Genomic DNA, 25,448 nt, shown 5'->3' with positions numbered 1-25,448 from the left:
GTCGCTCATCGTGCTGCCAAGAGCTCCATCACAGGCCTGGCAGGGAACAAGGTACCGTGAATTCTGGATTGTGATTGGTCAGAAGGTGTTGATAAATTTCTATACATTTATTTTTCCTTGAATATATTAATATGAAAATTCTCTCTCTTTCTCTCTGTGTGTGTGTGTGTGTGTGTGTGTGTGTGTGTGTGTGTGTGTGTGTAGCTGCAGTCAGACTGGGAGTGCGTGTCTCTGGAGCTGGAACAGTGGGTGGTGTGTGTGTGGCAGCTGGAGGACGTGTTGGTGCTGCAGACGTTGCTGAGCCTGCCGTCTCCTCGGGGTTCACCAGGGGGCGCCGTCCAGCGCTGCTCAGTCAAAACACTGCTGGAGAGCGGAAGAGGTGCTGGTCACACACGCGCGCACACACACACGGACATGCCCGTAGATTAAAGGAACACCGTTTACCCACAATGCTTTGTGACGATGCAGTTTTTTAGCGCAAATGGATGCTGAAGCTGTTATAAACATAAACAAGAGCGGAATGCATTTCAAAACTATCACGTTTAATTACATTCGTCTTCTCTCTCTCTCTCTCTCTCTGACTCTTTTTCCCACTTGCAATCTTTCTCCCTCTCTCTTTCTCTTCCTCTCTCTCACACACTTGCTTTCCTCAAATCTCTCTCAATCTCTCTCTTGCCCTTTCTATCCCTTCATCTTCCTCTGTCTCTCTCACTTGCTCTCCTTCTCACTCACTTTTATTCTCACTTTTGAGCTCTTTCTTTCTCTGTCTCTCTCTCTCTCTCTCTCTCTCGCTCTCTCAGGTGGCGTAGCAGACAGCGTGGCGAAGCTGATCTTCAGACAGGACGTCACTCCTGGAACGTTGAAAGACATTGTGCAGCGGAGGGTGATGGAACACGGTGAGGAACACGGTGAGGAACACGGTGAGGAACACGGTGAGGAACAGTGTTCACAGCAGGAGACGGAGGAGAAGGACGCCTTGCACACACTGGAGGGTGACTACACTTCCTTAGTTAAGCAGCTAGTACAGTAGTGTAGACGGTTTCAGTTTCTGTAGTTTTATCACATACCTGCTGCAGGTGTGTGGATGGATGTTCCTGTGTGAACCTGAGTGTGATGATGATGATGTTTCAGAGCTGCTGGCGTGTGTGTGTCAGCGTTTCCCCAACTCCCTCTCTCCTGACGTGTTGTTGGCTCACTGTTGTTGGGAATACGTGGTCCAGTGGAACAAAGACCCCGAGGCAAGCACCAGGAAACCTCATTTATTCTGAAGTTAGGCCACACCCACCCAGTCTTAATCCCTCCCTGTCTCTGTGCTGCAGGTGGGCCGGTACCTGGAGTGGTCTGTGGAGTATCTGAAGATGATCTCCAGTCCTCACATTCAGTTAGGTGGGACATGTTCACATAGGACACAATCAATCCAACATTCCATCCTTTTCATCCTTTCAAGTGACGTCAAGTTCCAGATTTATTCGACTTTCCTCAATAACGTTCATGCAAATCAAATTCCTAATCAGGTATATATTATCACCTGGATCGTGCCAGACTTTAGGCCACGCCCCCAACCCCCAGCTGAGTCCTGTGCTTTGCGCTGAGGATAAAGTGATAAAGATTTACGACGGGTTTTAACTCCGTGATCTGGTTTTAGATGTTTCAATGATAAACATACTGAGGATGTGTCTCTCTCTCTCTCTCTCGCTGTGTCTCTCTCTCTCGCTGTCTCTCTCTTTCTCTCTCGCTCTCTCTCTCCGTCTCTCCCTCTTTCTCGCTCTCTCTTGCGCTTTGTCTCTCTTTCCATCTCTCTCTCTCTCCCTCTTTCTCACTCTGTCGCACTCTCGCTCTCACTTATTCTCACTCACTCACTCGCTCTCTCTCGCTCTCTCTCTTTTTCAGGAATCTCCACCATGATGTGGAACACGTTTATTGTGAAACGTTTCTCTGCAGCAGCCTTCTTAATGGAAAAGGTTAGTGTGTGTGTGTGTGTTTTTTTTGTGTCGCATGCCTCAGAACACTGCACGTGTGTATTAAGAGGTGTGTGTGTGTGTATGTGTGTGTGTGTGTGTGTAGGTGGGAAAAGCTCCGAAGGACAGACTCTGCAGACGGGTGAGTGGTCACGACTCTTTATCAGAAAGCTGTTCATTCTGTTACGTTAGGACCAAAGACATAAAATGTGTGTGTGTGTGTGTGTGTGTGTGTGTGTGTAGGATGTAGGAATGGGCGACACGGCCATGACCAGTTTCCTGGGCTCCTGTGTGCAGCTGCTGCAGGCTCTGATGGAGGTCTCGTCTTCCTCCTTTCTTCTTTCTCTTCCTCTTTTCTCCAGAGTAAGAAGCGAGGAGCGGGAGAACCCGCACGCAGGGCCGCGTTTCTTTTACCGAGACGCTAGAAGTCACCTTAAAACGATTTATTCGGTCTTATTCATAGTTAAAGCTCAGGTAGCGTATCGTCACAAAGCAGCGTCGTTATCGTATCGCTTTAAATAACGTCGTAACGGTGACTTCCTGCGTCACGAGCGCCAGCGACTACACGTGGGCGTGTCTCCAGCGACGCGACAAAGTTGAGAAACGCTCGAATTTAAGCGAGGGTGGCGCACACGTAGTGGCAAGAAAACCATCAAAACTGATATATTACTATGGCAACCAGTGGTAGGAACGCCTCCTGCTGGCGTCTTCGTAATACAGCGATAAACTCGCTCGGAGGAAAGCGCTATCCGCCCTCTTCCACATACATCGACTCACAAACGTCAGTGACTGGCTAGAAAAGTATGCTCCGCCCACTCAGAAAGCACAGCCTGTCTCGATTCGAGTTGATTAAGTAGGATTGATTAAAACATTAATGCGGGCTGAAGGATGTTTTTTTTTTTTTTTTTTTGACACGCCCATGACCCTCACACCTTAAATACAAATCCTCTTCTGTGCATGTGCGCGATGATGAATATTGTGTGTGTGTGTGTGTGTGTGTGTGTGTGTCAGGCGGACTCGAGGGTGGAGGAGGCGAGCGTGACGGAGGTGTGTGTGGAGGAGGTGTGGGGCGGAGCTGAGGGTCCGGCCTCCATAGCGGAGTTAGCGCTGCAGCAGAGGGGGGTGCATTACCCGCTGGTGCAGCATCACTGGCTGTTAGCGTCGCTGCTGCATGCCGCCATGAGCTTCTCGATGCGCCTCAAACCCCTCAGCCTCTTCGACACCAAGGTCGTGCATTCACCTGTTCTTATTCCTTTTTATTATTAGATTATTCTTAAGATCCCACTCGGAGTTCATTAGAAATATGTGTGTGTGTGTGTGTGTTTACTTCGTTGCCTGTCCTATAGGGGAAGAATGCGTTTTTCAGGGAGCTGACCTCGATCCAGCTGCTGCCCAGTGGAGACATGGACCCCAGTCTGGTGGCTCTGAGACAGGAAGTAAGCCACATTTGCATTTCGTGTGTAACAAAACAAGACAAATTTCGTTCGGCCCTACTACTCCAAGGCTGAACGGATTGGAAAGAAGTGATTTTACATGGTGTGTGTGTGTGTGTGTGTGTGTGTGTAGTTTCTGCTGAGTGTGTTGACAGCATGGGTGAAGCTTCTGGGTGAGGAGAAGAAGGAGGAGGAAGAGGGTGGTGTGTCTGTTACAGCAGGAGTCAGGGAGCTGGCGTGGATGGAGACGTGTATGGAGCTGGCCTCACTGCTGCAGCTTAACGCTGATATTCTGCGCAGACACTTCATCTGTGAGCTGTATAACCAGGGCCTGGACCTGCGCGCTGAGGAGGTGAACACACACACACACACACACACACACACACACACACACACACACAGTAAAATATCGCTGAACTTTATTATCAAATTAAACAGTACCGACTACCATGAATTTTCATGTCAAAAGTCCTGCACTTTTTTTTTTTTTTTTCAAATTAAATAAATATCAAATTAAATAAAATGTATAGATCCAGACGGTACCAAAAATGAACGCTCCGAATAACAAGTAAAAATCGAGACATCGATCCGTAAGAATTAAAAAACACTTCAAATAACACAAAATCAGTGATTGGTCCGTTTTTTATTTCGCCTCTAGAGGCCGCTCTCGCGACCGACACAACCCGGAAAACGATCAGTGTGGATTTTTGTTTTAATTTGCCGATAGCCAACCGTTCCGGCGATCGGAAATCCGATTCACGATTAATTGCCAAAACCGATCAATCGGTCGGCCTGTAGTTTCTGCGCGTGTGTGTTTAAGTCGCGATGCGACTCGGTGTGATGAAACGCTCCTTTCCATTCAAACTCTTGCTCGCTGGACGCTAGGGCTTACCCTTTTCTTTTACGCCGTGTATCCTCAGGTTGAACGGCTGGGACGGGAACATGTTGAGGAAGACGTACGACACAAACCGGCCTCGTGGAAAATTCACCGTTTAATATTTGTCAGGACTTCAAAGAGCATTGCTTATTCTCTCTCTCTCTCTCTCTCATACACAGGTGATGTTGGAGGTGGAGGATAAGGATGTGTTGGGTTCTCAGCTCTTGGTTCTGATCGGTCAGCGCCTGGCCTACTCTCTGTTTCACTCTCAGACTCAGACCAAAGCCAGCATGGAGCTCCTGGCACGTCTTCCCACGACCCTCTGTACCTGGCTCAAAGCGATGGTGAGCTTCGGCCGAACGGCGAAAGACTCGGGCGCGTGAATTCAAAGGATTGTGCGCTTAACTTAATAGTTAAGAAATAGAACAGGATGTTGTACAGGTGTCAGATTGTGATTGCACCTTTTAATGACTCTCACACTGTGTGTGTGTGTGTGTGTGTGTGTGTGTGTGTGTGTGTTCCTCCAGGACCCGAGCGATCTCCGGCGTCCCTCCGTGCCTGTGCAGCAGGTCAGCCGGCTGGTGAGCCGTGTGGTCGAGATGCTGCCGGAGAAACACGCGCAGTACAACATTGCACTGCATCTGCTGGAGGCGGTGGACATGCTGCAGGAGGACGAGTGAAAGAGCGAGAGAGAACAATCACAGAGAGAGAGAGAGAGAGAGAGAGAGCGCAAATATTTCCATCTAGTTTCCCTTCAGTCACTTTATAAGCACAGGTCTTACAATAATACACAGTTTAAGCCCAGACGTCACGATCAGTCAGGACGTGTTCAGCGTCTTTAGTTCTGCACCGCACAGAATTACGCTAACGTCGTAATAACTAGCCGTGTTTGTTTTATTTATTTACTCAATGTATGAAAATAATAAATAACTAAACAACATGATGATGATGATGATGGAGAGTCTTGATACTAAGCTCTGGCACTGGAGACTCCTTCCTTAAACTTTTAAATCCATTTATGTTAAACATCCGTCGTACAAGTCCCTGCCGTTACTATAGAAACGAGCGCGTTAATATAAACCCATGGAAGTGAATAAACGCCTTCCGACCAATCAGAATAAAGACCTCAACAGCGCCGCGGTGTAAATTTTACGATCGATCCCACGCCGGCGACATCATCTCATCAAAGGCCGTGCAACACGGCCGCCTCCGGGACGTCCCGGTGTGACGTCTACGCCATGTGTAGAGAAAATAACTTGCGCGAGACTGAGTACTCTGTGCGACAGCTGCATGTTTTTGCATGTGCAGAACCTGAGACGCTAAGCAGGTCCTGGCTGACGGACTGTAATTGGTCTGAGGAAGTAAACGACTATTAAAGAGACTCGGAGACGTGTTGAAGAGGCTTATATTTGGTTCCGTTTGACATTTTAACGGAATAAGCAGGGGTCAGAGAGAGAGCGTGTGCATGTGAGAGAGAGAGAATGTTAGATGATCAGTGTTCGCAGTTCTATGCATTTTAATGGTGACGCGCGTGTTTAAAGCCCAGCCTTCGTGCTCAATGCTGCTGATTCAGTAGCAGTACTTCGTTCTATACGCTCTGTATTAGTTAGTGGGCGGAGTAAAGCGTAAGGAGTCATTAACATTAGCTGCAATTCGTCTGCAGAAAGAAAATCGCATTTCGTTTCATTATCCGTCGTAACGTATCGAGTCGTCTTGTCCTTTCACTCTCTCGGGTGCCATTTTAACGCTACGGTCTTTCTTCCTTCCTCCCTCGTCGCCGGAACGGAGTTTGTACTGTAAATGTAATTTATGTGTCTACTGTGAACGCGGTAGTTACGCAAGAGACAGAGCGGCGCAGTATATCCTGCAGAACAGCCGCTCTCCACGCTCACACACTTCACTCCGCACCGGTGCTGCAGTTTCTTATTGTACAGAGCCGAATACACTCAAAGTGCTATATAAAAGATTAAACACACCACCAGACTGTGTCTTGCCTTTTACTAACGCACACATCGGGTCGAATACACACCCGTAATAGACTACAGCCCTACTCACACGGCGTTAGTTGGTGTTTTGTCTCAAAACAATACTACAAGCACAATATTCAGGTTTAAGATTAAGTGGGTGTGGCTAACGTCCTTATAAGGTAAACGTCACACGCTTCATTGCTTTTTTTGCCTTTTTATTTCGTTCGATTTGTGTGTGAAGGAAAAGTGGTCGTTCAGTACAAAGCAGTTTGTCATTTACAGATGAACAGTCAGAAGAACGAAAGCACTCTCGAGGTTAAAGATCACTTTCTCCGTCCACGCTTAATAAACCCCATATATTTAGATATAATAACAACAAAAATAAAAGTCCTTTTTTTTTTTTAAACTTGCATTATCCTTCTGCCTCTCATACATGCACAAACAAACAATATACACACATCAGGCCTGCAGAAGTACTCAGTGCCCTTGTTTTTTTGACCCAGGAAAGGAGTAGCTTTAGTGCTGGAGTAGCTTTAGTGCTAGAGTGGGCGTGGTCAGTTCTGGGGCATTACAATTGCCATTTCTCCTCCCGAGACCCAGAGGGCGCTAACAAAACAAACCACTGCTTTACGCAAACACGCGCTGCGTTCAAGTTCCGGTCGGCCTCAGGAGGTACAGGTAATGAGCGTTCTGTGGTTTCTTATAGATTGGGCGGAGCTGGGATTGTGAAGCAGTCTTAGGTTTTATGGGGCGTTCCCGATGACGGTTTGGCACCGCGAGCACAGGCAGTCGGGCGTGTCCGAGGTGTAGCGGCGACACCGAGGGCAGCGGGACAGAGAGATGGGAACTGCGGCTACGGCGTACGCGCTCTCTTCACGGATAACGCCACCTACAGGACAAACGAGGAAACGGCGTTACACACGCTAAGCAACGAGACGCTTTAACGAGGATTATCGGGTAGCGGCTTTACCCTCCAGGTTGATGAGGAAGCTCCCGTTGCTGATGATGGCGTTAGACGGCAGGTCTCGCGGCAGAGCGTCGGTCAGCGTGGTGCGCGACGCCATCATCAGCTCCGTCAGCTGGGAACACGTCGACGTGGGTTCCTCCTGCAGGGACTGCGAAATCACGCGCACACGTGTGTTAGGACATGCAGACGCAAGACAGGAAGTCTCTCTTGAGCGACGTTCGGGTTTTACCTCCATGAGCTCGAAGAAGAGGCCGGGCTCGATTGCGATGGTCAGGTCGTACTCGGCCGCATTGCATCCTGGGATGGAGGACAGGAAGGAGTCTCTGATAGCACACGCCCCCTCGACAGCCTCCTCCAACCCGGGTTTCCTCCACACAGAGCTGCTTTTAATCCAGCCGCTCCGGAACAGAGTCTCGCCTTCTACGGAGCAAAAACAAACAACCGTCAACGCGGTTTCTATAGAAACAGATGCTTTTTAAACAGTATTAAAGGAGTTCCCACCGACACTGGACACTTATCTCCTGCTTTTCGGAATATTTCACGATTAATATTTTTGTCCACGACACCGATTTGAAACGTTTCAGTCGAGTGTCCACAAACTTTTGACCGGCAGTCTATATACACTAAAGGGTTTTTTTTTGGAACTCGTGAAGATTTGCGAGTGCGCGAGACGCATGCGTACCGTCGTGCCCTGGTGCATGCTGGTACACCTCCTCCGCCAGGTGAGGCAGGATAGGAGCGATGGAGCGCGTCACGCCATCTAAAATCTCCTCGAGAACCGTCTGACACGACCTCCTGCCCAACGAGTTCTCCGCGTCACAGTACAGCCTGAGAGAGAGAGAACAAAAGCGCCGTGTCATACGCTACCCTCAAAGAAAACTAATCGACACCCTCTGACCAATCAGAACGCAGAACTCTGCAGCACACTGGATCTGCTCACCTGTCTTTGATGATGCTGAAGTAGAAGCTGCTCAGGTCTCGGGTGATGAAGGCCTGCAGAAGGCGAATCACTCGACCGCAGTCAAACTCGCTGTAGGCGTCGGTTACCTCACACACACACACACACACACACACGTACGTTAAACACGGCTGTACTGTAGAAATGTTACAGGACTGTTATTTATTCTTAACACACCTTGATGCTGTACTCTCGGAGCAGGTGCAGTAAGTACTGGTCGATGTAGTGCATGTCTTTGGAGTCCACAGCGTGACTGCGAGGGTCAAACCCCTGCAGGTTCCCCAGCAAGAACCTCAGAGTGTTCCTCAGCTACAGTGGAGAGAGGGAGAGCGAGCTAATGAGAAGTCATTACAGGTGTGTGTGTACACTCGGCCTGTACAATTATATCCTGATAGTAGTAACACTTTAATCGTGCTCTGTGTGTGTGTGTGTGTGTGTGTGTGTGAGAGAGAGAGACCTTGTTGATGTTCTCCCTGGCTGCGTTCAGTGCTTTGGGTCCGATCTGGACCTCAGAGAAAACGTTGGACTCTGCGACCCACCACCTCAACACATCTGCACCGTACGGAGGAGAAAGGGCCGAATCCTGAGAGAGAGAGAGAGAGATTACGGGTCAGTGGATGGACTGAACGATCGCCTGGATAGACGGATTAATGCATAGACTGACGGATGGATGGATGGATGGATGGATATATAAACTGAAGGACTGGTGGATGAATAGAGGCATAGACTGATGAATGGATACAAAGACCAAAGGACTAGTGGATGGATGGATGGGTGGATGGGTAGTGGCATGGATTGAAAGATGGATGATTAGACGTTTGGATAGAACGAACAGACGACTGAATAATGGATGGATGCGTGATGGACTGAACGACTGAAGGAATGGACAGATGGATAAAAGTGAAGGGGTTCTAAATGGAACCTCTCGGACAGATAGATGTAGAACTGAATGTACAGTTAGAACGATGGATGGAGTGTTGGAAGGGGAGACGGATGGATGGAGAGACGGATGGACGGAGTGTTGGACGGAGAGACGGATGGACGGAGAGACGGATGGACGGAGTGTTGGAAGGACAGACGGATGGACGGAGTGTTGGAAGGACAGACGGATGGACGGAGTGTTGGAAGGACAGACGGATGGACGGGGTGTTGGAAGGAGAGACGGATGGACGGGGTGTTGGAAGGAGAGACGGATGGACGGGGTGTTGGATGGAGAGACGGATGGACGGGGTGTTGGATGGAGAGACGGATGGACGGGGTGTTGGATGGAGAGACGGATGGACGGGGTGTTGGATGGACAGACGGATGGACGGGGTGTTGGAAGGAGAGACGGATGGACGGGGTGTTGGAAGGAGAGACGGATGGACGGGGTGTTGGATGGAGAGACGGATGGACGGGGTGTTGGATGGAGAGACGGATGGACGGGGTGTTGGATGGAGAGACGGATGGACGGGGTGTTGGATGGAGAGACGGATGGACGGGGTGTTGGATGGACAGACGGATGGACGGGGTGTTGGATGGAGAGACGGATGGACGGGGTGTTGGAAGGAGAGACGGATGGACGGAGTGTTGGAAGGAGAGACGGATGGACGGAGTGTTGGAAGGAGAGACGGATGGACGGAGTGTTGGAAGGAGAGACGGATGGACGGAGTGTTGGAAGGAGAGACGGATGGACGGAGTGTTGGATGGAGAGACGGATGGACGGAGTGTTGGATGGAGAGACGGATGGACGGAGTGTTGGATGGAGAGACGGATGGACGGAGTGTTGGATGGAGAGACGGATGGACAGAGTGTTGGAAGGAGAGACGGATGAATAAATGAGAGCTCACCGTTCCTCCATTAATGACAACGTTGGGGTCGATGACGTTTCCCAGGGACTTGGACATTTTCTCTCCTTTCTCACTGAGTACAAATCCATGGACCACCAACGCCCTAACACACACACACACACACACACACACACACACACACACACACACACACACACACACACAGGTCTCTCTATAGGATTTCTTTTACCTATATTATGTATAAATATCTGCAGTTCTAACACACACACACACACACACACACACACACACACACACCTATAAGGTGCTTTGTTGCGCACAGCCACGCTAGTTAGTAGAGACGACTGGAACCAGCCGCCGATCTGATCCTTCCCTTCTACGTACACGTCCGCCCTCGGGTCCGCGTCTGAAACACCGAAACATTCCCTCACATTATTCAAGCGTAATCAGATCCGTCCGAGTGAAACGCACCATTATCTACATCACAAAGCCACGAGGGTTACCGAGACGTGTGTGTGTGTGCGCTTAAATCCTGTGAGACACACACAGACACGCACACACACGCGTGTTCTGAGTGAAAAAATATTAAAGGTGCACTAAGCATGTGTCCTTGTTGCACCTTTAACAGCGTCCACTACACGTTACCCGCATGCAGGGGGCGCCAAGATGTCCAGTGAGTCCTCTTATTGCGTTTAGGAAACGCCCAGAAAGACACACAGCATGCTTGTGTGTGTGTGTGTGTTAGTGTTAGTTAACAGATCACTCAGCAGAAAAATGTTATTGTGGTTTTTTTTGTCCACCTTGTTTGCTTAACCAGCCCCGTTTGACTCTGTCTTCGCCTTCCTCACCTACTGAGGACACACGTAGAGATTAAACTACTGCACAACTGGTTTAAGACTCTCTCTCACACACACACACACATACACACACACACACACACACACACACAAAAGAACAGAGACTCACCCTGTAGCACAGCAGCCCAGGACGTCCCGCTGTCAAACCAGATGTCCAACACGTCCTCACCTCGCACGTAATCTGTCACGGCTCCGGCTTTGCTCTAAAACGTGCGCGCACACACACACACACACACACACACACACACACACACGTTACAGTAGATGACTTTTCCAGAGCAGCAGTGCAGGTTTATGTGAATGCGCTCGTTCGAACACGTCATCGTTTCCATAGTAACGGCTCACGTTACAGCACGGATTAAAGGAGTAAGGAGACTTATTCATTTAACGTGTATGGAAGGAGTCTCCGGTATCAGTGATCTGACAACAGGAAATACATATATGAATAAAAAAAACCTCGACGTCGAAACCTTTACCTTCTTCAGTACGTCGGGAGGGAGTAGCGTTTCCAGAGGCTCCACCCACCAGCTGTCGCTTCCTTTCTCTGCGAACACGCTGGCGACGTGAGCCACCGTGTGCCTGTCAATCGCACAAGGAAGCGATGAGCGATTTGGTTTTTAGCGTTTTTTAACAGATGACACGTGAATAAACCGAGACGTGTACTTGTTGACGAGAGGTTCTCCGGTCTGCTTGTGGTAGAAGACGGGGATGGGGACGCCCCAGCTCCTCTGACGCGAGATACACCAGTACGTCCGTCTGTCCAGCATCGCCAAGAGACTCGCCCGGGCTGACTCGGGCATCACGCGCACCTTCTGCAGCGCCTCCTACAGTCGTGGGCATCCGAATCACAATGTCAGATACTTCTTAAGGTCAAGCGCACACACACACACACACACACACACACACGCACGCACGCACAATAATAAATGACTTGTAAGATTATGCAGATATGCAAATTAGTGCATGGTCTGCATTTGCATATTAGACCTTATTGGTTCTGACATTTTCTGACGTGATAACACTCGCACATCACACATTTATCCATGTCTGAGGTTGTTGGTGAGCGTCTCAGACCCGTTCTCCTGTTTGTTGTGAAAGCGGTTTTATTTGTAGAAAGGGTTTTGATTGAAGATATTATAAACGTTTGACAGAACCCGCAGCACCGCTTCGCTCTCATGGGATCGCCGTTATTGCTCCGGTGTAAACCGCTGCACTGCCACGCCGTCCTAGAACCGTTAGCCGTCACGCTAGCTCACCTTAGCCGCGTTTTTCAGGCCGGCCGTGTTTATGAACCACTGCTTGCTGGCTCGGATCAGCACCGGCTTCTTACTGCGCCAGTCGTACGGGTAACTGTGTACACACGACTCCTCCTTCAGCAACGCTCCAGCAGCATGCAGCATCGAGATCACTGAAACACACACACACACACACACACACACACACACTCTTTAACATCACTTTAATCTCGATACTGCATCATTTCCTGGTTATTCTCAGTGTAACTCGAGTATCAATAGAACATCGAGACACAAATTAGTCACATCCGCACATCCATAATCCAATTTCTAGGGGGCGTGGCTTAAAACCAAGTCTTGATATGCGAGTCTCAATGTTAACACCCCCCCCACCCCGCCCCCGTTTTTATTTTCGTGGTTAAGTGGGAAAGAAATCTGATTCAGTGTTGAACATGACGTGACATGATATGCAAGTGATATTACGTCATAAAATACAACAACCAATCAGATTTCACCGTGGTTTTTCTGATGGAATGGGCGGGGCATGTGGTTTATACTTGACTTCAGCGATGTGAGACTCATTCGTCTTCTGTACAATGGTTAATTTGCATATTGATAGCATATGGAATTTTGTGTGTGTGTAAAAGTATTGGCACCTCTGCGTTTAAATTTTTGGGTATAAACTCTCCGTTTCCATTTAATATATGGAGAAATATGGACTTCAGAATGGTTGAGTTCAGCTCTGCTTTGGACTGGTTTTTCTTCTGTCGTCCTCTGCGTGTTTTCTAACCTGTCGAGGTTCCCTCCTCCAGCACACTCTGCCCCTGTAGGTCAGCCCCGGCCGCCTCTGTAAACCTGCCCTCCTCATCCACCATGCACTCCTACAGACAGATCAACGTTAGTTAGGTAGGTAAGAAGGTAGTTATTTGGTTACTCTGATTTCTGATTGGTTGTTGTTGGGGTGATTGACGCACCACAGGCAGGTTAAAGTGAGAGGCCACGCTGTAGTCCTCCATGCCGTGAGCAGGAGCTGTATGGACCAATCCGGTTCCTTTAGCCATGGTCACATGATTGGCTGGCAAGAGGGGCACCTCCTTTCCGGGAATTGTGGGATGTTGGCAGACTCCGCCCTCCAGATCAGCGCCTATAGGAGGGGAGAGAGAGAGAGAGATGGAGTGAGAGAAGCACAGAGAAGGAGAGCGCGAGGATGACAAAGATATAGAGATAGAAAGATAAATATATATAGAGAAATACATAGTAACAGAGAAAGAGAGAGAGAGAGAGACAGGGGAGAGAGAGAGATGGGAGAGAGAGAGGCAGGGGAGAGAAAGAGAGAAACAGATGGGGAGAGAAGGAGAGAGGGAAAGATGGGGAGAGAAGGAGAGAGGGAAAGATGGGGAGAGAAGGAGAGAGGGAGAGAGAGAAAGATGGGGAGAGAAGGAGAGAGAGAGAGACAGAGATTGACTGTCACAAGGTTCCTTACTGGACACACAGTGCACTAGGAGACATCATCTGATGCATTAAATGACACCTAACTGGACATGTAGTGCACTGGGTGCAGGTGTTAGGGTGCAGGTGTTAGGGTGCAGGGTGCAGGGTGCAGGGTGCATTGCGTACCTGTGAATGTGGCCAGGTTTTGTAGTTCGGTGCTCAGTACAGTGCTGAGGTTTGCAATGCGCTCAGTGGCCACCAGGAGGAGCTGCTCGTTATCACTTCTCTTCACTAAAGAGTACCTGTAAGAGCGAGAGAGCGTGCACGTACACACACACACACACACACACACACACACAGGAGAGAGAGAGAGAGAGAGAGAGAGAGAGAGAGAGTCAAAATGAGTTGCTTATCTGTGTAATGCATAGTGACAGGTCAGGTGATCGGTGTGTGTGTGTGTGTGTGTGTGGACTCACTGTGCCTTGGGCATGAAGCACACTGCCTGGTTGGCTGGAATCGTCCACGGTTGTGTTGTCCACACAAGCACACACACTTTACCCAACTCCCCTGCAACACACACATACACACTATGTACCTAATTTAGGAGCTATACTATTAGGATCACTTACATTTGTGTGTGTGTGTGTGTGTGTGTGAGAGAGAGAGAGAGCGAGAGATTCAGAGGGTTAGCATACCTAAGCTCGTCGCTAGTTTAGGCGGGAATGTGTTTACAGGGAACGTAGCGTACACTGCCGTGCTCACGTGCTCGGAGTTATACTCCAGCTCTGCTTCTGCTAACGCTGTCCTACACACACACACACGAAAGAGAAAACACGTTAGTCAAAAAGACACAAATGAAACACACACACACACACACACACACACACACATTTGCACCATTTCCTCTCACCTGGATGACGGAGACCAGAAGACGGGTTTATAGTCCTGATAAATCAAACCCTGGAAGCGACACGACAGAGGGTGCGATAAGTGCTCATGTTTATTCATTTCATTTATTCATGAATACTCAGGCCCCGCCCACTCCATCTCACTAACCATACGTTCACACTAGCACAGTCACACACAGCGCTCGGTTCTCTCGTGGGCGTGTAGCCACCGCTACCGATGCGGATTGTGGGCGTAGCCTGTCTTACACAGCTAGTATCTACAGATCTCTCGCTCTGTCCGAACCGATTCGATTCAAACGAAAGCGCGTGAGAAGCTGAAATGCGGTTGGGGATATGTGATAACGAGGCTTCACCTTGCCGTGCATGTCCTGGAAGACGCGCAGCTGCGCCGCCTCGTACGGCCCGTTAAACGTGTAGTAACAGTTCTCCCAGTCGGCCATGACGCCCCAGCGCTCGAACGCCGCACGCTGACTCGCGACCGCCGATTCCGCAAACTCCCGAGCTGCGCGACACGGGGAGAACGTTACGCCAGAGACAGGAAGCGGAAACCGGTTGGTTTTACACCTCCGAGAAACTAGAACGCTCCTGACCTTTCTGTCTGATCTGGAGAGGACTCAGGTGTGTGGCGTCGAGTTCTCCCAGGGCTTTGAGCTCGATGGGAAGACCGTGGCAGTCCCAGCCGGGTACGTAGCTCACTTTCCTCCCTCGCAGCATCTCGAACCGGTTGCGGATATCTTTCAGGATCTGCGGAGAATAAACACACGCGTCTGTTTTCATCCCTTTACTTTCACACTCTCCTGTCGGTGTGCGTCAAATACCTAGCACCAGCACCGTCGCGATAACATCGGAGATAAAAGGGTGGCTACGTTCCGAATCACGCCTCGGTTACCTTGTTGAGGGCGTGGCCGACGTGGGCGTCTCCGTTGGCGTAGGGCGGTCCGTCGTGGAGGCAAAACTCCTTCTTGGCTTTTCTCAGTCTCTGCCACGTGTACAGCTGGTCAAAACCACACTCCTAGGCAAGAGGACGACAAATCAACAAGGCGTTAAACGTGAAAGATTTTGCTTGGATCTTTCTCATTCGTAAGTCGCTTTGGATAAAAGCGTCTGCTAAATGAATAAACGTAAACGTAAAATGAATCCATCCTGAACCTGAACAAGCTGCATTTTCTTTTTTTTTTAACCCGACAGGATTCTTCGACGTCGTCCCGGATTCGGTTAATAAGGATGTCCTGAAGGGAAAACACTTTTTGGTTTAACGACTGTCGATTGTAGCGCGCCGGGATTCATCTCCAAAACGTGAAGATAGCGATGCGGCGGCGCTTTAGTCCCAGCTCTCTCGTCATCCGAGAGAGTCCGAGTCCTAACCCGACCTTAACCCATATCTGCGCTGCATTCTGGGACGGCTCTGACATCACCACTACGCCAGATTACGCCGGGTTTCTCTTTAATACGACGTCACTGGACATCGGTGACTATGCGTGGTGACGTCAGAGCGGGACACAACCGCTAAGTTTTTTAGGGAAATAATGAAAAAGCAGCAACGACTAACGAATTCGCACCGGAATCACTAAACACCACAAATATTTCAAGGTCAATATGTTCAAAGTGTTTCAGGGTGGAGCTTACCTTTAATCAGGTTATTATTATATACCCTATTCTGTGCATATACACACATACATATGTACACACATACACGTTACATAGGGTGTATGTGCAAATTGGGACCCAAGCACATTACAGTAAGTGTAATGTTAACAGCAGGGTGTGTACCTGTTGTATCTTCAGCTCGAGATCCAGCAGTTTCTGCCCGCTGAGCTTCATGGGGAAGTCTGTGCGGGGGAGCTGCACGGTGTGTCGGTATTCCCCGGGAGTCTGAGCTCCAGCCCCGGGAGAGGCCGTTGCGTCCCCGGCGGAACTGAAGGAGAGAGCGGGCCGGAGCGCGGCGACTCTCTGCGCACCCAGTCCCCGCCTCGCTAAAGCGGAAACCCGGCACAGCAGCATGTAGGAAGAACCTCTTCTTACACTTCTAAATAACTTAATAAATATAATCAGTGCATCAATCCGGTGTGTGTTTACTACGACCTCTTTAGCGTGTAGCCTTGCTTCCAGTAGCTGTTTCCGCCCGGAAGCCTTCTAAAGACGCACAAATACGGGTCCTGTGAAGGGACATACATGTACCGCTCTGTTATAAAATCGCGTTCTAGCGCTTTTGCTAGAAAATTACGTTTAACGCTGCAGTATGTACAATATTTCAGCTTAAAAGAAACAGACCAAATGCAATCTATATTAGTTCAAGGGAGTAAAAATACATACTGTGAGCAGTAAATTACAGAGGCAATATAGTTGACGTTTTAAGGCTCTGGTATACTTCGGGGGTTTTTTTGTTTTTTTTTTTAACACGTATGCTAGCGTGTGCGCGCAGCCTTTCAAAGTATACAACATTTGACACGTACTGTACGCGTACACAGGCGGTCGACGCATACGCATTACCACAACTTGCACTACCCCTCCTGGTCTACAGGAGTCAGTACAGAGCAGTAAAGCACGAGTCTTTTGGTGTGAAGGACGGCAACGAAGAAGAATCACAACAACACTTAGAACAATGCTTGGGGAATTTCTCGCCACGATTAGCACCCGTATACGAATCCTTACGAACACGTTAAGGCTAGAATTATACAAATGTGGGTCCTTTCTGACCTGCACTCGTTTCCGTTTATTCCGTTTTTTCTACTACCTTGAGAATCAGCGGTCCTGGGTCACTGCTGCCACCTTGTGGAACAACTAAATAGTGCGTAAGAATGAAATGCGCATGTGCGACCCGGTTAGAAAAATCAGGCGGCGCGCATACAGTACACTGTTCCTAACGAACGCGTAAAAAGTGAAGCATACTTTCTGCTTTAGGATGCTTTCACCTAAAACAGGCGGGTGTGTTCTTTTCCCTCGGTGCAGCGATAAAACGATTCAGCGATCACACTCAGGCCCGAGGCGACTTTGGTCCGCTTCCGAGCGAACACGAGTACAGCGATAAAACGATTCAACTCTGCATCGACTCGACTATAGATAGATAGATACACAGACAGACAGACAGATACCATGCTGATTAGATAGATAGATAGATAGAACTCGATAGAACGATAAATCGATAGAACTCGATCAGGCGACTGAATGCTTAGAGTCAACACTCCACTACACGCTAGATAGAGTGGCTCCACTCAAAAGAAAATTAATTACAGAGAAAAAGCTAGCACCCTGGTATAACGATCAAACGTGTACCTTAAAACAGACCACTCGACAATTACAACGTAAATGGCGTCAAACCAAACTGGTGATATTTCAAACAGCATGGAAGGAGAGTCTACTGAACTATAGACAATCTCTTAGGATCACTTACATTTGTGTGTGTGTGTGAGAGAGAGGGAGAGAGCGAGAGATTCAGAGGGTTAGCATACCCTCAACTTGTACTAGGACCACGTGTAGCTAGAAGTAATCTTTCTGATCTCACAGTAACTCTGGATGGACTTTCTGTTTCATCATGTGCAGCAGTAAAAGACCTTGGAGTGATTATTGACTCCAGTCTATCATTTGATGCTCATGTAGATAATATTACTAGGATAGTCTTCTTTCATCTCAGAAATATTAGTTCATGCTTTCGTCACCTCTAGATTAGATTACTGTAATGCCTTACTGTCTGGATGTTCCAGTAGGAGCATAAACAAACTCCAGTTAGTCCAGAATGCAGCTGCTAGAGTCCTAACTAGAACCAGAAGACACGACCACATCACCCCGATCTTATCCACACCGCATTGGCTCCCAGTGAAATCTCACACTGATTATAAAATACTATTATTAACCTATAAAGCGCTAAACGGTCTCGCGCCACGGTATCTAAGCGACCTTTTGGTTTTCTATGATCCGCCACGCCTACTTAGATCAAAAGATGCAGGCTATCTGAAGCCTTGCCACTGTCGCCACTCAGTGGCTTGCTCAGTTGGGATAAATTCGCACCTTTAATATCTGTATACCGTGTTGATATTTCTGTAAAGCTGCTTTGAGACAATGTCTATTGTAAAAAGCGCTATACAAATAAAGTTGAAGTGAATTGAATTGAATAGAAGGTCTTTTCTTGTAGTAGATGTTGGTTAAGGCTAGATCATGGGCCTCGGCACAATCCAGGATGTGGCAGCCGTCGTTGTTCTGGGCGCCAAAGCCTTGTCCACTGTGGGATTTCGTGTAGCCTTTCCACATTGAACCCATGTGTCCACTTAGATCTCCACTGACTTGCAGATGTTCATCTGGGGCAATCGATTAGAGATGTAAGTCAACGCCTTCCCAGAATTTGTCTTTTTCTTTGTCCGCACAGCTTCTCAGCTTCTTGCCGACGGCCACTGTGACGCCATTTCGGTTCGATAGTAGAACACCTTGTAGCCATCTCCAATATCTCTAGCCTTTTCTTCAGTCCACTTTGTCTCTTTTATACACACAATGTCAACGCGTCTGCACTTAAGGGTATCGGCCAATTCTCGTCTGTGGCCCGTGAGGATACCGATGTTGATGGTAGCAAGTCGGAGGTGTTGTTGGACTCACTTCTTTAGCCATGGCTAGGTAGCCGTCAAATACTGATCACGTTGCCTGTTCACGTTGCCTGGCCTACGCCTTAGGGGACGCCTTAGCATTTCAAGATGAGCTTCTTTTTGACGTAGCAGTTTTGATGTGACCAGATAAGTGCTCCAACCGGTGCGTCACTCCGCCTGTCAGTGAAGCCCCGACCGTTCACCAAGTTCCCAAAGGTCCTTGTTTCCAGCTGGCACCACGAGGAGATGGTGGTGGAATTTAGCCAACCGACTTGATGCGTTTGTGTATGGAGCTTTAATGTTATTTAAATGACACTGCACACAATAAAAATGGCAGTTACCTCATCGTTTTTGTCTTTATTTGGTTTGAATTGGTTTTGAGCAGATTTAAGTCCTGAGGTGTTTGGTTTCAGCAATCAGACTCAGCACAACACAACTGAACTGAGTCTCACCTCTCCACTCTCCATTTCCGCCATTTTCTTAACAACCTACCAAACACAAGATGGCGCTGTTACCAAGGTAACGTGCCTAGAGGCGGTACACCTTAACAATATGAATGAACGCTATGTAAATGTACTGTACCTACAGAGGAGAGGCATAAATACTACATAGATGAATTAAATTATTCATATTAATAAAATAAAATTAAAAAAAAAAAAAGGATAATAATTTATTAATTTACTATTTCAATTCCAGTGTTATATCTGTCAGTTATTTATCTGCTCAGGGCTTCAAAAGTGTAAAGTTTATCCCCTGATCCGTTAAAGGAGAGATAGAGAGAGAGGGGGGGGGGGCGTCCACATGACGTCATTAGGCGTTTGCTTCTATAAAACCCTCTTGCTGCTTCTCTCTTCTCTCTGCTGTGCAATAACCTCAAGTCGGTGCAGATCTTCTGGTGTGTGTGTGTGTGTGTGTGTGTGTGTTGTGTGTATCCAGAGAACAGAGGAAACTTCATCATGATTAAAGTTCTAACGGCGTGTATCGTGGTGCTGGTACTGACCATGCATCTCTCAACACAGGTGTGTAACACACACACACACACACACACACACACACATATGCATGTAGACTAGGTTAATGTTAATGATATGCTTTTTTATTATAATTTCTTTTTGTGTGAATGCTCTATATAAAAACATTCTGGAGCATGGAAGTACTGATGCATGCACACGCGAGCCTGACTGTTATTTATTTATGTATGTATGTATGTATGTATGTATGTATGTATTAGTTTGTTTATTTAAAAAAAAAAAAGCTATCTCGACTCTTCATCCTCCACCCGAAGTCCGAACTCTGTTCACTGGATTTATTTCTCATTAGATCACTGCTTTTCAGTCTTGCTTAAAAAAATAAGTAATAATAATAATAATGGATTAATTAATATAATCGTTCATAATTCACTTACTATATATATATATATATATATATATATATATATATATATATATATATATATATATATAAAATAAACCAGTAACTCAGAAACACGCGTTTAATGCTAATTATTTAAGTATAACACGTGTCGAATAATGAAAACTTGTGTGTATTTGATTTCATTGTTTATCTGGAAGATATTTTGTGCGCGTGTGTGTGTGTGTGTGTGTGTGTGTGTGTGTGTGTGTGAGTAAAGGGTTGGAGGATCTTTAGAGTGCCTTTATAATTCTTGCTAGCACATGAGTACATTCGCCTGTTTTTGTGTTCTTTATTTGTATATTTATTTATTTATTTATTTATAGGTTTATTTATTTATTTATTTATTTATAGGTTTATCTTACACTGTAAAACCGGATAAGTTCATGTAACTCAAAAAAAAAAAAAAAAACCAGGAAACTACTTACCTCGAAATTTTTAAGTTGATAAATCAATTTCTTTAAGCCAAGTACACTTAAATAGAACAGAAATCGAACTCAAACTTGTTAAGTTTAAGTGTATTCGGCTTAAAGAAATTGATTTCTCAGCGTAAACGTTTTGAGGTAGTTCGTTTCCTCAGGGTTTTTTTTTTTTTTTGAGTTAAATGAACTTATCCGGTTTTACAGTGTACTCCACCCAGACTGTTGAAATAAATCCACAGTATTATTTTTATTTGATGATTTTTATTCTCAGGTACAGTTGGGACAAATGACCGCCGTACTCTCTCAGGGCAAAACAAATAAATAAATAAAACACTTTAAAAATAATTGAAGGTACCGGTACTGGGATGTTAAGGGCCACTTGTGTGCTTTCTAATGAGCTTTTAGAGTAAAGCCTTAGCGTGGTGACGAGTGACCCTCCCAGTGACGAGGAAAAGCGCGGGTTTGGTTCGCAGGAAGTGTATTTTCGAAGTGTTTAAATGCGTTGATGCTGGAATATTGTGATCTCATAACCTCATGTTCACCTCTCCATTTTAAAATGGAGACCAAAACAAACAAAAAAATCTGTGGATTTGCTGAACCAGATTTTTTAATGTTATTGATCTTGACCTTGTTTTCCGCCCACAGGTTGATGCAAACACAGTTAATAATACTTCAGGAAACTCCACGGCTGCAAACGGTGAAGGATTCACGGTGCTGCCCAGCGTCCTCAGCCTCATCCTCCCCACCGGCCTGCTCGCGTCTCTGCTCCACAACCTCCACTGCTGAACCTCTCACGCTGGGGGATCCGGAGTAAAGATGGACGGAGCCACACCTAAAGAGCGACGCTTTCTAAATTCTTGAATAGCGGTGGAACCCGAGATCTCCCTTTGACGGATTAAACGAGTCCTAATTTCTCTCGCTTGCAGAAAACAAAAAGTCTCTTCAGCGACTACAACATGAAGCTCTTTGGAAATGCCTTGTCCCTGAAGTTTTTTGTCGGTTCTTATGATGCCCAGGAAGTCAAGCTGCGCAGCACTGATTGAGGCTAATCAAGAATTGACCCGTTCACTCTACATTTCTCCCTTGAAAGTTTTCTTTTCTCTTTTTTTTTTTTTTTTTGTCCTAATTACACCTTTAGGACTTTGTAACGAATCATTAAATACCATGTTACATTCGAGAATTTAAATCCTAAAAAATGTCATTAAATTTAATTAAATAACCAGATTGTTTTTGCATGAATCTTTACTGTTATTATAATTGTAACTGTCATCAATAATAAAAAAATAAATGTTAAAATAAGGTGGCTACTTCACTGGTTTTTTCTTTGCGCATTCTGTTATGCACTTCATCCAGTTCCTCCTTTCAGATCTGATATGATCCGTGGTTTCTGCCATGTGGTTTTTGTCGTTTGTTTTCTTCTCAACTTCTTCTCAGCCAGCAGAAAGAAATGCCATCGAACAGACCGACTCGCTCCCGTGTTTCAGAGCAACCTCGATTGGATTGAGCTGCTGAGTTGTATTTGATTCCCGTTGTAGGAAAACCAACAAATCCAATCTAGATTCACTCGATGTCTTCGTCTCTGGTGTAAGTGCAACACGGATGGTGAACACGAGGTAGCGTAACACTGGGGGGAAAAAAATCAAGCTGATTGCGTCGAATGTTTGCGTTTAAGCCGATTTCTGGATCACGCAGATTGACGAGTAACTCTCTTTAACCGTAGGTCTACCGGTAGAGGATCTTCATCGTATAATCTGAAGGGCTGTTATAGGATTTGGCCGCAAAATAATCGTATATTAAAAGGCAAAGGATTAAACATTTTAGCTGATCCAGTAATTAAACGTTTCTTTCCTGATGGGCGTGGTCTCTTTTTGGATGACTCCGCCCCATCCCATCCACAAGGATTCAGTGATGGGGATGAAAATGACCAGAGTAAATCATATGATCTGGCCATCACAGTCATCAGATCTCAACCCAATTGAACAATTGTGTTTATATCTGCAGTACGACATATATATATATGTATATATATATATATATATATATATATATATATATAAAACGCACCAGACACAGCTGATTTTGGCCGGCGCTCTATTTTTTATAAAAAAGCATTTGGGTCGCATTGCTTTTCAGATCTGGTTCTGTAGGATCTCAGCCAAGCAGAAGTTCATTACCAAAATCGAATGAAGGTGACGTTTACATTCATTCATTCATTCATTCATTAAGTAGACTCTTTAATCCAAAGTACATTACAGCTGGGACGGAATCCAAGCGTGGAAACAAGCACGAAAAGTTTAAAGGCTTCATTGCTAGAGAAGAACCTTTACTCACACTATCCTTGTGTGTTTTGTTGTTGTTGTTGTTGTTCTAAATTTACAAGAAATGATACTAGGCTCACATCAACGGCAGTACGTATAACAGCGAAAATGTCAGTTATAGTAAAATAAGTCAAATCTAAAGTCAAGTAAATTCTGTCAGGAGTTTTAAAGATTAAAATATCGGGCGCTTGTCATTTTCACGTATACGGTACGGCACAGACTGATCGTCGTCCTGAGAGGTCCGTGTACGTCGTGTACTTCAACCTTCTACTGAACTCGGCCTTGCTGACTCGCAAGAGCGTTAAAACCTGAGATTAACCCACGGGTAATGGGATTAAAACACTGAGCTGATTAGCACGCTAAACCTAGCTTCTTAAAAGTATACAGGTGCGGTTTAAGCCTGGGATGATCCCAAACACAGTAAATGTAATTAGATTAAACTTTGGATTAACGTGTAAGAAAACATCAGACATGTTACGTTGACCTACTACGTATTGTTTTTTTTGTTTGTTTTTGTTTAATTAAACATTACAGATACTAGTGCGTATATTGCTACTAGTGATGGGAATTTAAGTGAATCAGAGGAGTCGGATCAGCTCACCGATACAAGTTGATTCGGAAACGACTCGTTGCCATTTTCCCACTAGAACTAGCAGAAGTTGTTGGTCTTTACCTACTGATGGTGAAAATACATAAATAAATAATCGTGTATTGAATCAAAATGAATCAAAGAGTCGGCACGTTTTCAAATGACACGCCATGAATTCCTATTGAACTAGCTTCCCCGGTTTACCCCACGTTCACGCTAGCAAGCGCTCGTGTCGCTTGTAGTCTCTCGTAACAACGGCTACTGTTAACGCTTGTGGGTGTGGCCTAAATGTACAGCCTAAAGCCCACTCTACCATTTATACACACTACTTTTTCAAAATCTTATTGTGGAGGGAAGCAGGGTGATGCGATCGGCACGCAGTTAAAGAAGGATATTCATGTATGCAACTTTTGTTGTTTGCAAGGCAGTAAATGTCTGCTGCAGGTCGCTGTCTTTCCTGTGCATTATCTGATATAAATATACTGTGTGTGTGTGTGTGTGTGTGTGTGTGTGTGTATATATATATATATATATATAGGTGCATCTAAAAAAAATAGAATATCGTGGGAAAGTTCATTGTGTCCCTGAAATTTAATTCAATAAATGGAACTTTCATATATTCTAGACTGCAATATTTCAAGCCTTTATTTTGTTTTAATCTCGATGATTAGAATAAAGAATTTACAACGCAGAAATGTCGACCTAAAGAAAAGTATGCTCATTTATGCGCTCGAAACTGTGGCTAATTTGATAGCTGGCGGATTAAATGAAATTGTACAGCAGGAGCTAGAGCAGAACTACATGCTAGCACGTTCTGATCTGAATTAAGGCTAAATTCACCTCACAGGTTGACCGGAAAAGTCTTGAGCAAGTAAGCGAGCGTGTCATGTTTTGAACGACAAACAGAGCTTACGGCTAACGCGCGTGAACTCGTCTAGCTTCGAAAGTGAATGTCTTGTTTAAATGGTTTTTGAACGCATATCGATTGCGTACAGATACTGAAACGGGGTAGCAGATGAACACGTAACCGATCCTGCTAACGATGTTTCGTGTTAGCTAGGCGGCTAGGTGTGACTGAGAGAAAGCGCGGTGTTTGAACTTTGGACACTAAACCCTTTGTACTCCTGTGAATTCCTGTTTTCCAACAGACAGATACGTCTGCAGTCTGCAATCTGTGCTGTATTCACGCTGCGTTTCTGCTTAACGCGTGTGAAACCACTGACGGTGTGCTCTAGAAGTGAAGTGTGAAAACCACACCTTAACCGTAACTGTTAGCACCGACTGAGTTCAGCACCAGGCCAGTGACCTACTAAACCAGATCCTGCACTGTAGAGTGTTGTATATAGGGCAACAGGCATGCACAAAACCATGCATCCAGAGGAAAAAAATGCAACAGGAAGCACCTGCCTGCTTTAGCACACCGTGCGATTCAAATCTGTCATAGGAAACAGCGTGTCCTAGTGTTTTATTTCTCTTACACCACAGCAATTTACCGACAATTACATATTTAATATATCTATTAGAGACTGACCCGTTCTTTTTCTTTTATTTATATATTTATATATATATTTATTTATTTTGAATGCGTTTATAGTTACATTTAATGTACATTTAAAAATCCCCATCAAATCAAAATGGACGTTTTGTGGCTGTTAGTACGAACGCGTCGATCTATAAGCTAGTGTTGCGCCAAAACAATGACAAAATGGTATCGTATTTGGAAGATATACGTATTCAAGACGTACGCTCGTTCTCTT

General features: G+C 46.2%; 2 protein-coding genes and 1 long non-coding RNA gene across 7 annotated transcripts in view; 2 read left to right on the top strand and 1 right to left on the bottom strand.

Moving 5' to 3' along the window:
* The window catches only part of rab3gap2 (RAB3 GTPase activating protein subunit 2 (non-catalytic)), a 19,081-nt gene extending 12,835 nt beyond the window's left edge, over nucleotides 1-6,246 (top strand). Inside the window, exons 23-36 of one of the 4 annotated variants that reach the window (XM_053632631.1) lie at nucleotides 1-51; nucleotides 205-379; nucleotides 801-906; nucleotides 943-992; nucleotides 1,132-1,238; nucleotides 1,320-1,386; nucleotides 1,891-1,961; nucleotides 2,065-2,100; nucleotides 2,202-2,321; nucleotides 2,970-3,185; nucleotides 3,305-3,394; nucleotides 3,525-3,743; nucleotides 4,448-4,612; nucleotides 4,796-6,246. The exon at nucleotides 1-51 is cut by the window's left edge and continues 110 nt beyond it. In XM_053632631.1, coding sequence (XP_053488606.1) covers nucleotides 1-51; nucleotides 205-379; nucleotides 801-906; nucleotides 943-992; nucleotides 1,132-1,238; nucleotides 1,320-1,386; nucleotides 1,891-1,961; nucleotides 2,065-2,100; nucleotides 2,202-2,321; nucleotides 2,970-3,185; nucleotides 3,305-3,394; nucleotides 3,525-3,743; nucleotides 4,448-4,612; nucleotides 4,796-4,948 — 1,626 coding nt within the window. In that variant the 3' untranslated portion in view covers nucleotides 4,949-6,246. Of the gene's footprint in view, nucleotides 52-204; nucleotides 380-800; nucleotides 993-1,131; nucleotides 1,239-1,319; nucleotides 1,387-1,890; nucleotides 1,962-2,064; nucleotides 2,101-2,201; nucleotides 2,322-2,969; nucleotides 3,186-3,304; nucleotides 3,395-3,524; nucleotides 3,744-4,447; nucleotides 4,664-4,795 lie in introns of all 4 variants that reach the window. The other 3 variants (XM_053632632.1, XM_053632630.1, XM_053632633.1) reach the window with 3 other exon arrangements.
* A 189-nt stretch (nucleotides 6,247-6,435) lies between these two features.
* Nucleotides 6,436-18,409, bottom strand: iars2 (isoleucyl-tRNA synthetase 2, mitochondrial). 2 transcript variants are annotated; one of them, XM_053632635.1, is made up of 24 exons: nucleotides 16,695-18,409; nucleotides 16,152-16,537; nucleotides 15,271-15,393; nucleotides 14,972-15,125; nucleotides 14,735-14,883; nucleotides 14,384-14,433; nucleotides 14,169-14,278; nucleotides 13,950-14,040; nucleotides 13,660-13,775; nucleotides 13,017-13,186; nucleotides 12,833-12,923; nucleotides 12,064-12,215; nucleotides 11,471-11,631; nucleotides 11,284-11,386; nucleotides 10,917-11,010; nucleotides 10,248-10,356; nucleotides 9,990-10,092; nucleotides 8,618-8,743; nucleotides 8,338-8,469; nucleotides 8,143-8,249; nucleotides 7,885-8,030; nucleotides 7,432-7,622; nucleotides 7,206-7,350; nucleotides 6,436-7,124 (listed from the first exon to the last, which is right to left on the bottom strand). In XM_053632635.1, the coding sequence occupies exons 2-24, from the start codon at nucleotides 16,380-16,382 to the stop codon at nucleotides 6,979-6,981; spliced, it is 3,000 nt and encodes a 999-aa protein (XP_053488610.1). In that variant the 5' UTR covers nucleotides 16,383-16,537; nucleotides 16,695-18,409; the 3' UTR covers nucleotides 6,436-6,978. The 2 variants fall into 2 exon arrangements, with proteins under 2 accessions (XP_053488610.1, XP_053488609.1); XM_053632634.1 differs by having other exon boundaries at nucleotides 16,152-18,409.
* A 669-nt stretch (nucleotides 18,410-19,078) lies between these two features.
* LOC128612449 (uncharacterized) lies at nucleotides 19,079-22,087 on the top strand. Its single transcript, XR_008386746.1, has 2 exons — nucleotides 19,079-19,971; nucleotides 21,430-22,087. It is a non-coding gene; the product is annotated as an uncharacterized LOC128612449 (long non-coding RNA).
* The last annotated feature ends 3,361 nt before the right edge of the window (nucleotides 22,088-25,448 follow it).

The sequence above is a fragment of the Ictalurus furcatus genome, chromosome 9 (assembly GCF_023375685.1).
Source record: "Ictalurus furcatus strain D&B chromosome 9, Billie_1.0, whole genome shotgun sequence".
NCBI classification, from domain to species: domain Eukaryota; kingdom Metazoa; phylum Chordata; class Actinopteri; order Siluriformes; family Ictaluridae; genus Ictalurus; species Ictalurus furcatus.
The sequence above is the reverse complement of the archived record's forward strand: the minus strand, read 5'-3'. Positions and strand labels throughout refer to the sequence as shown.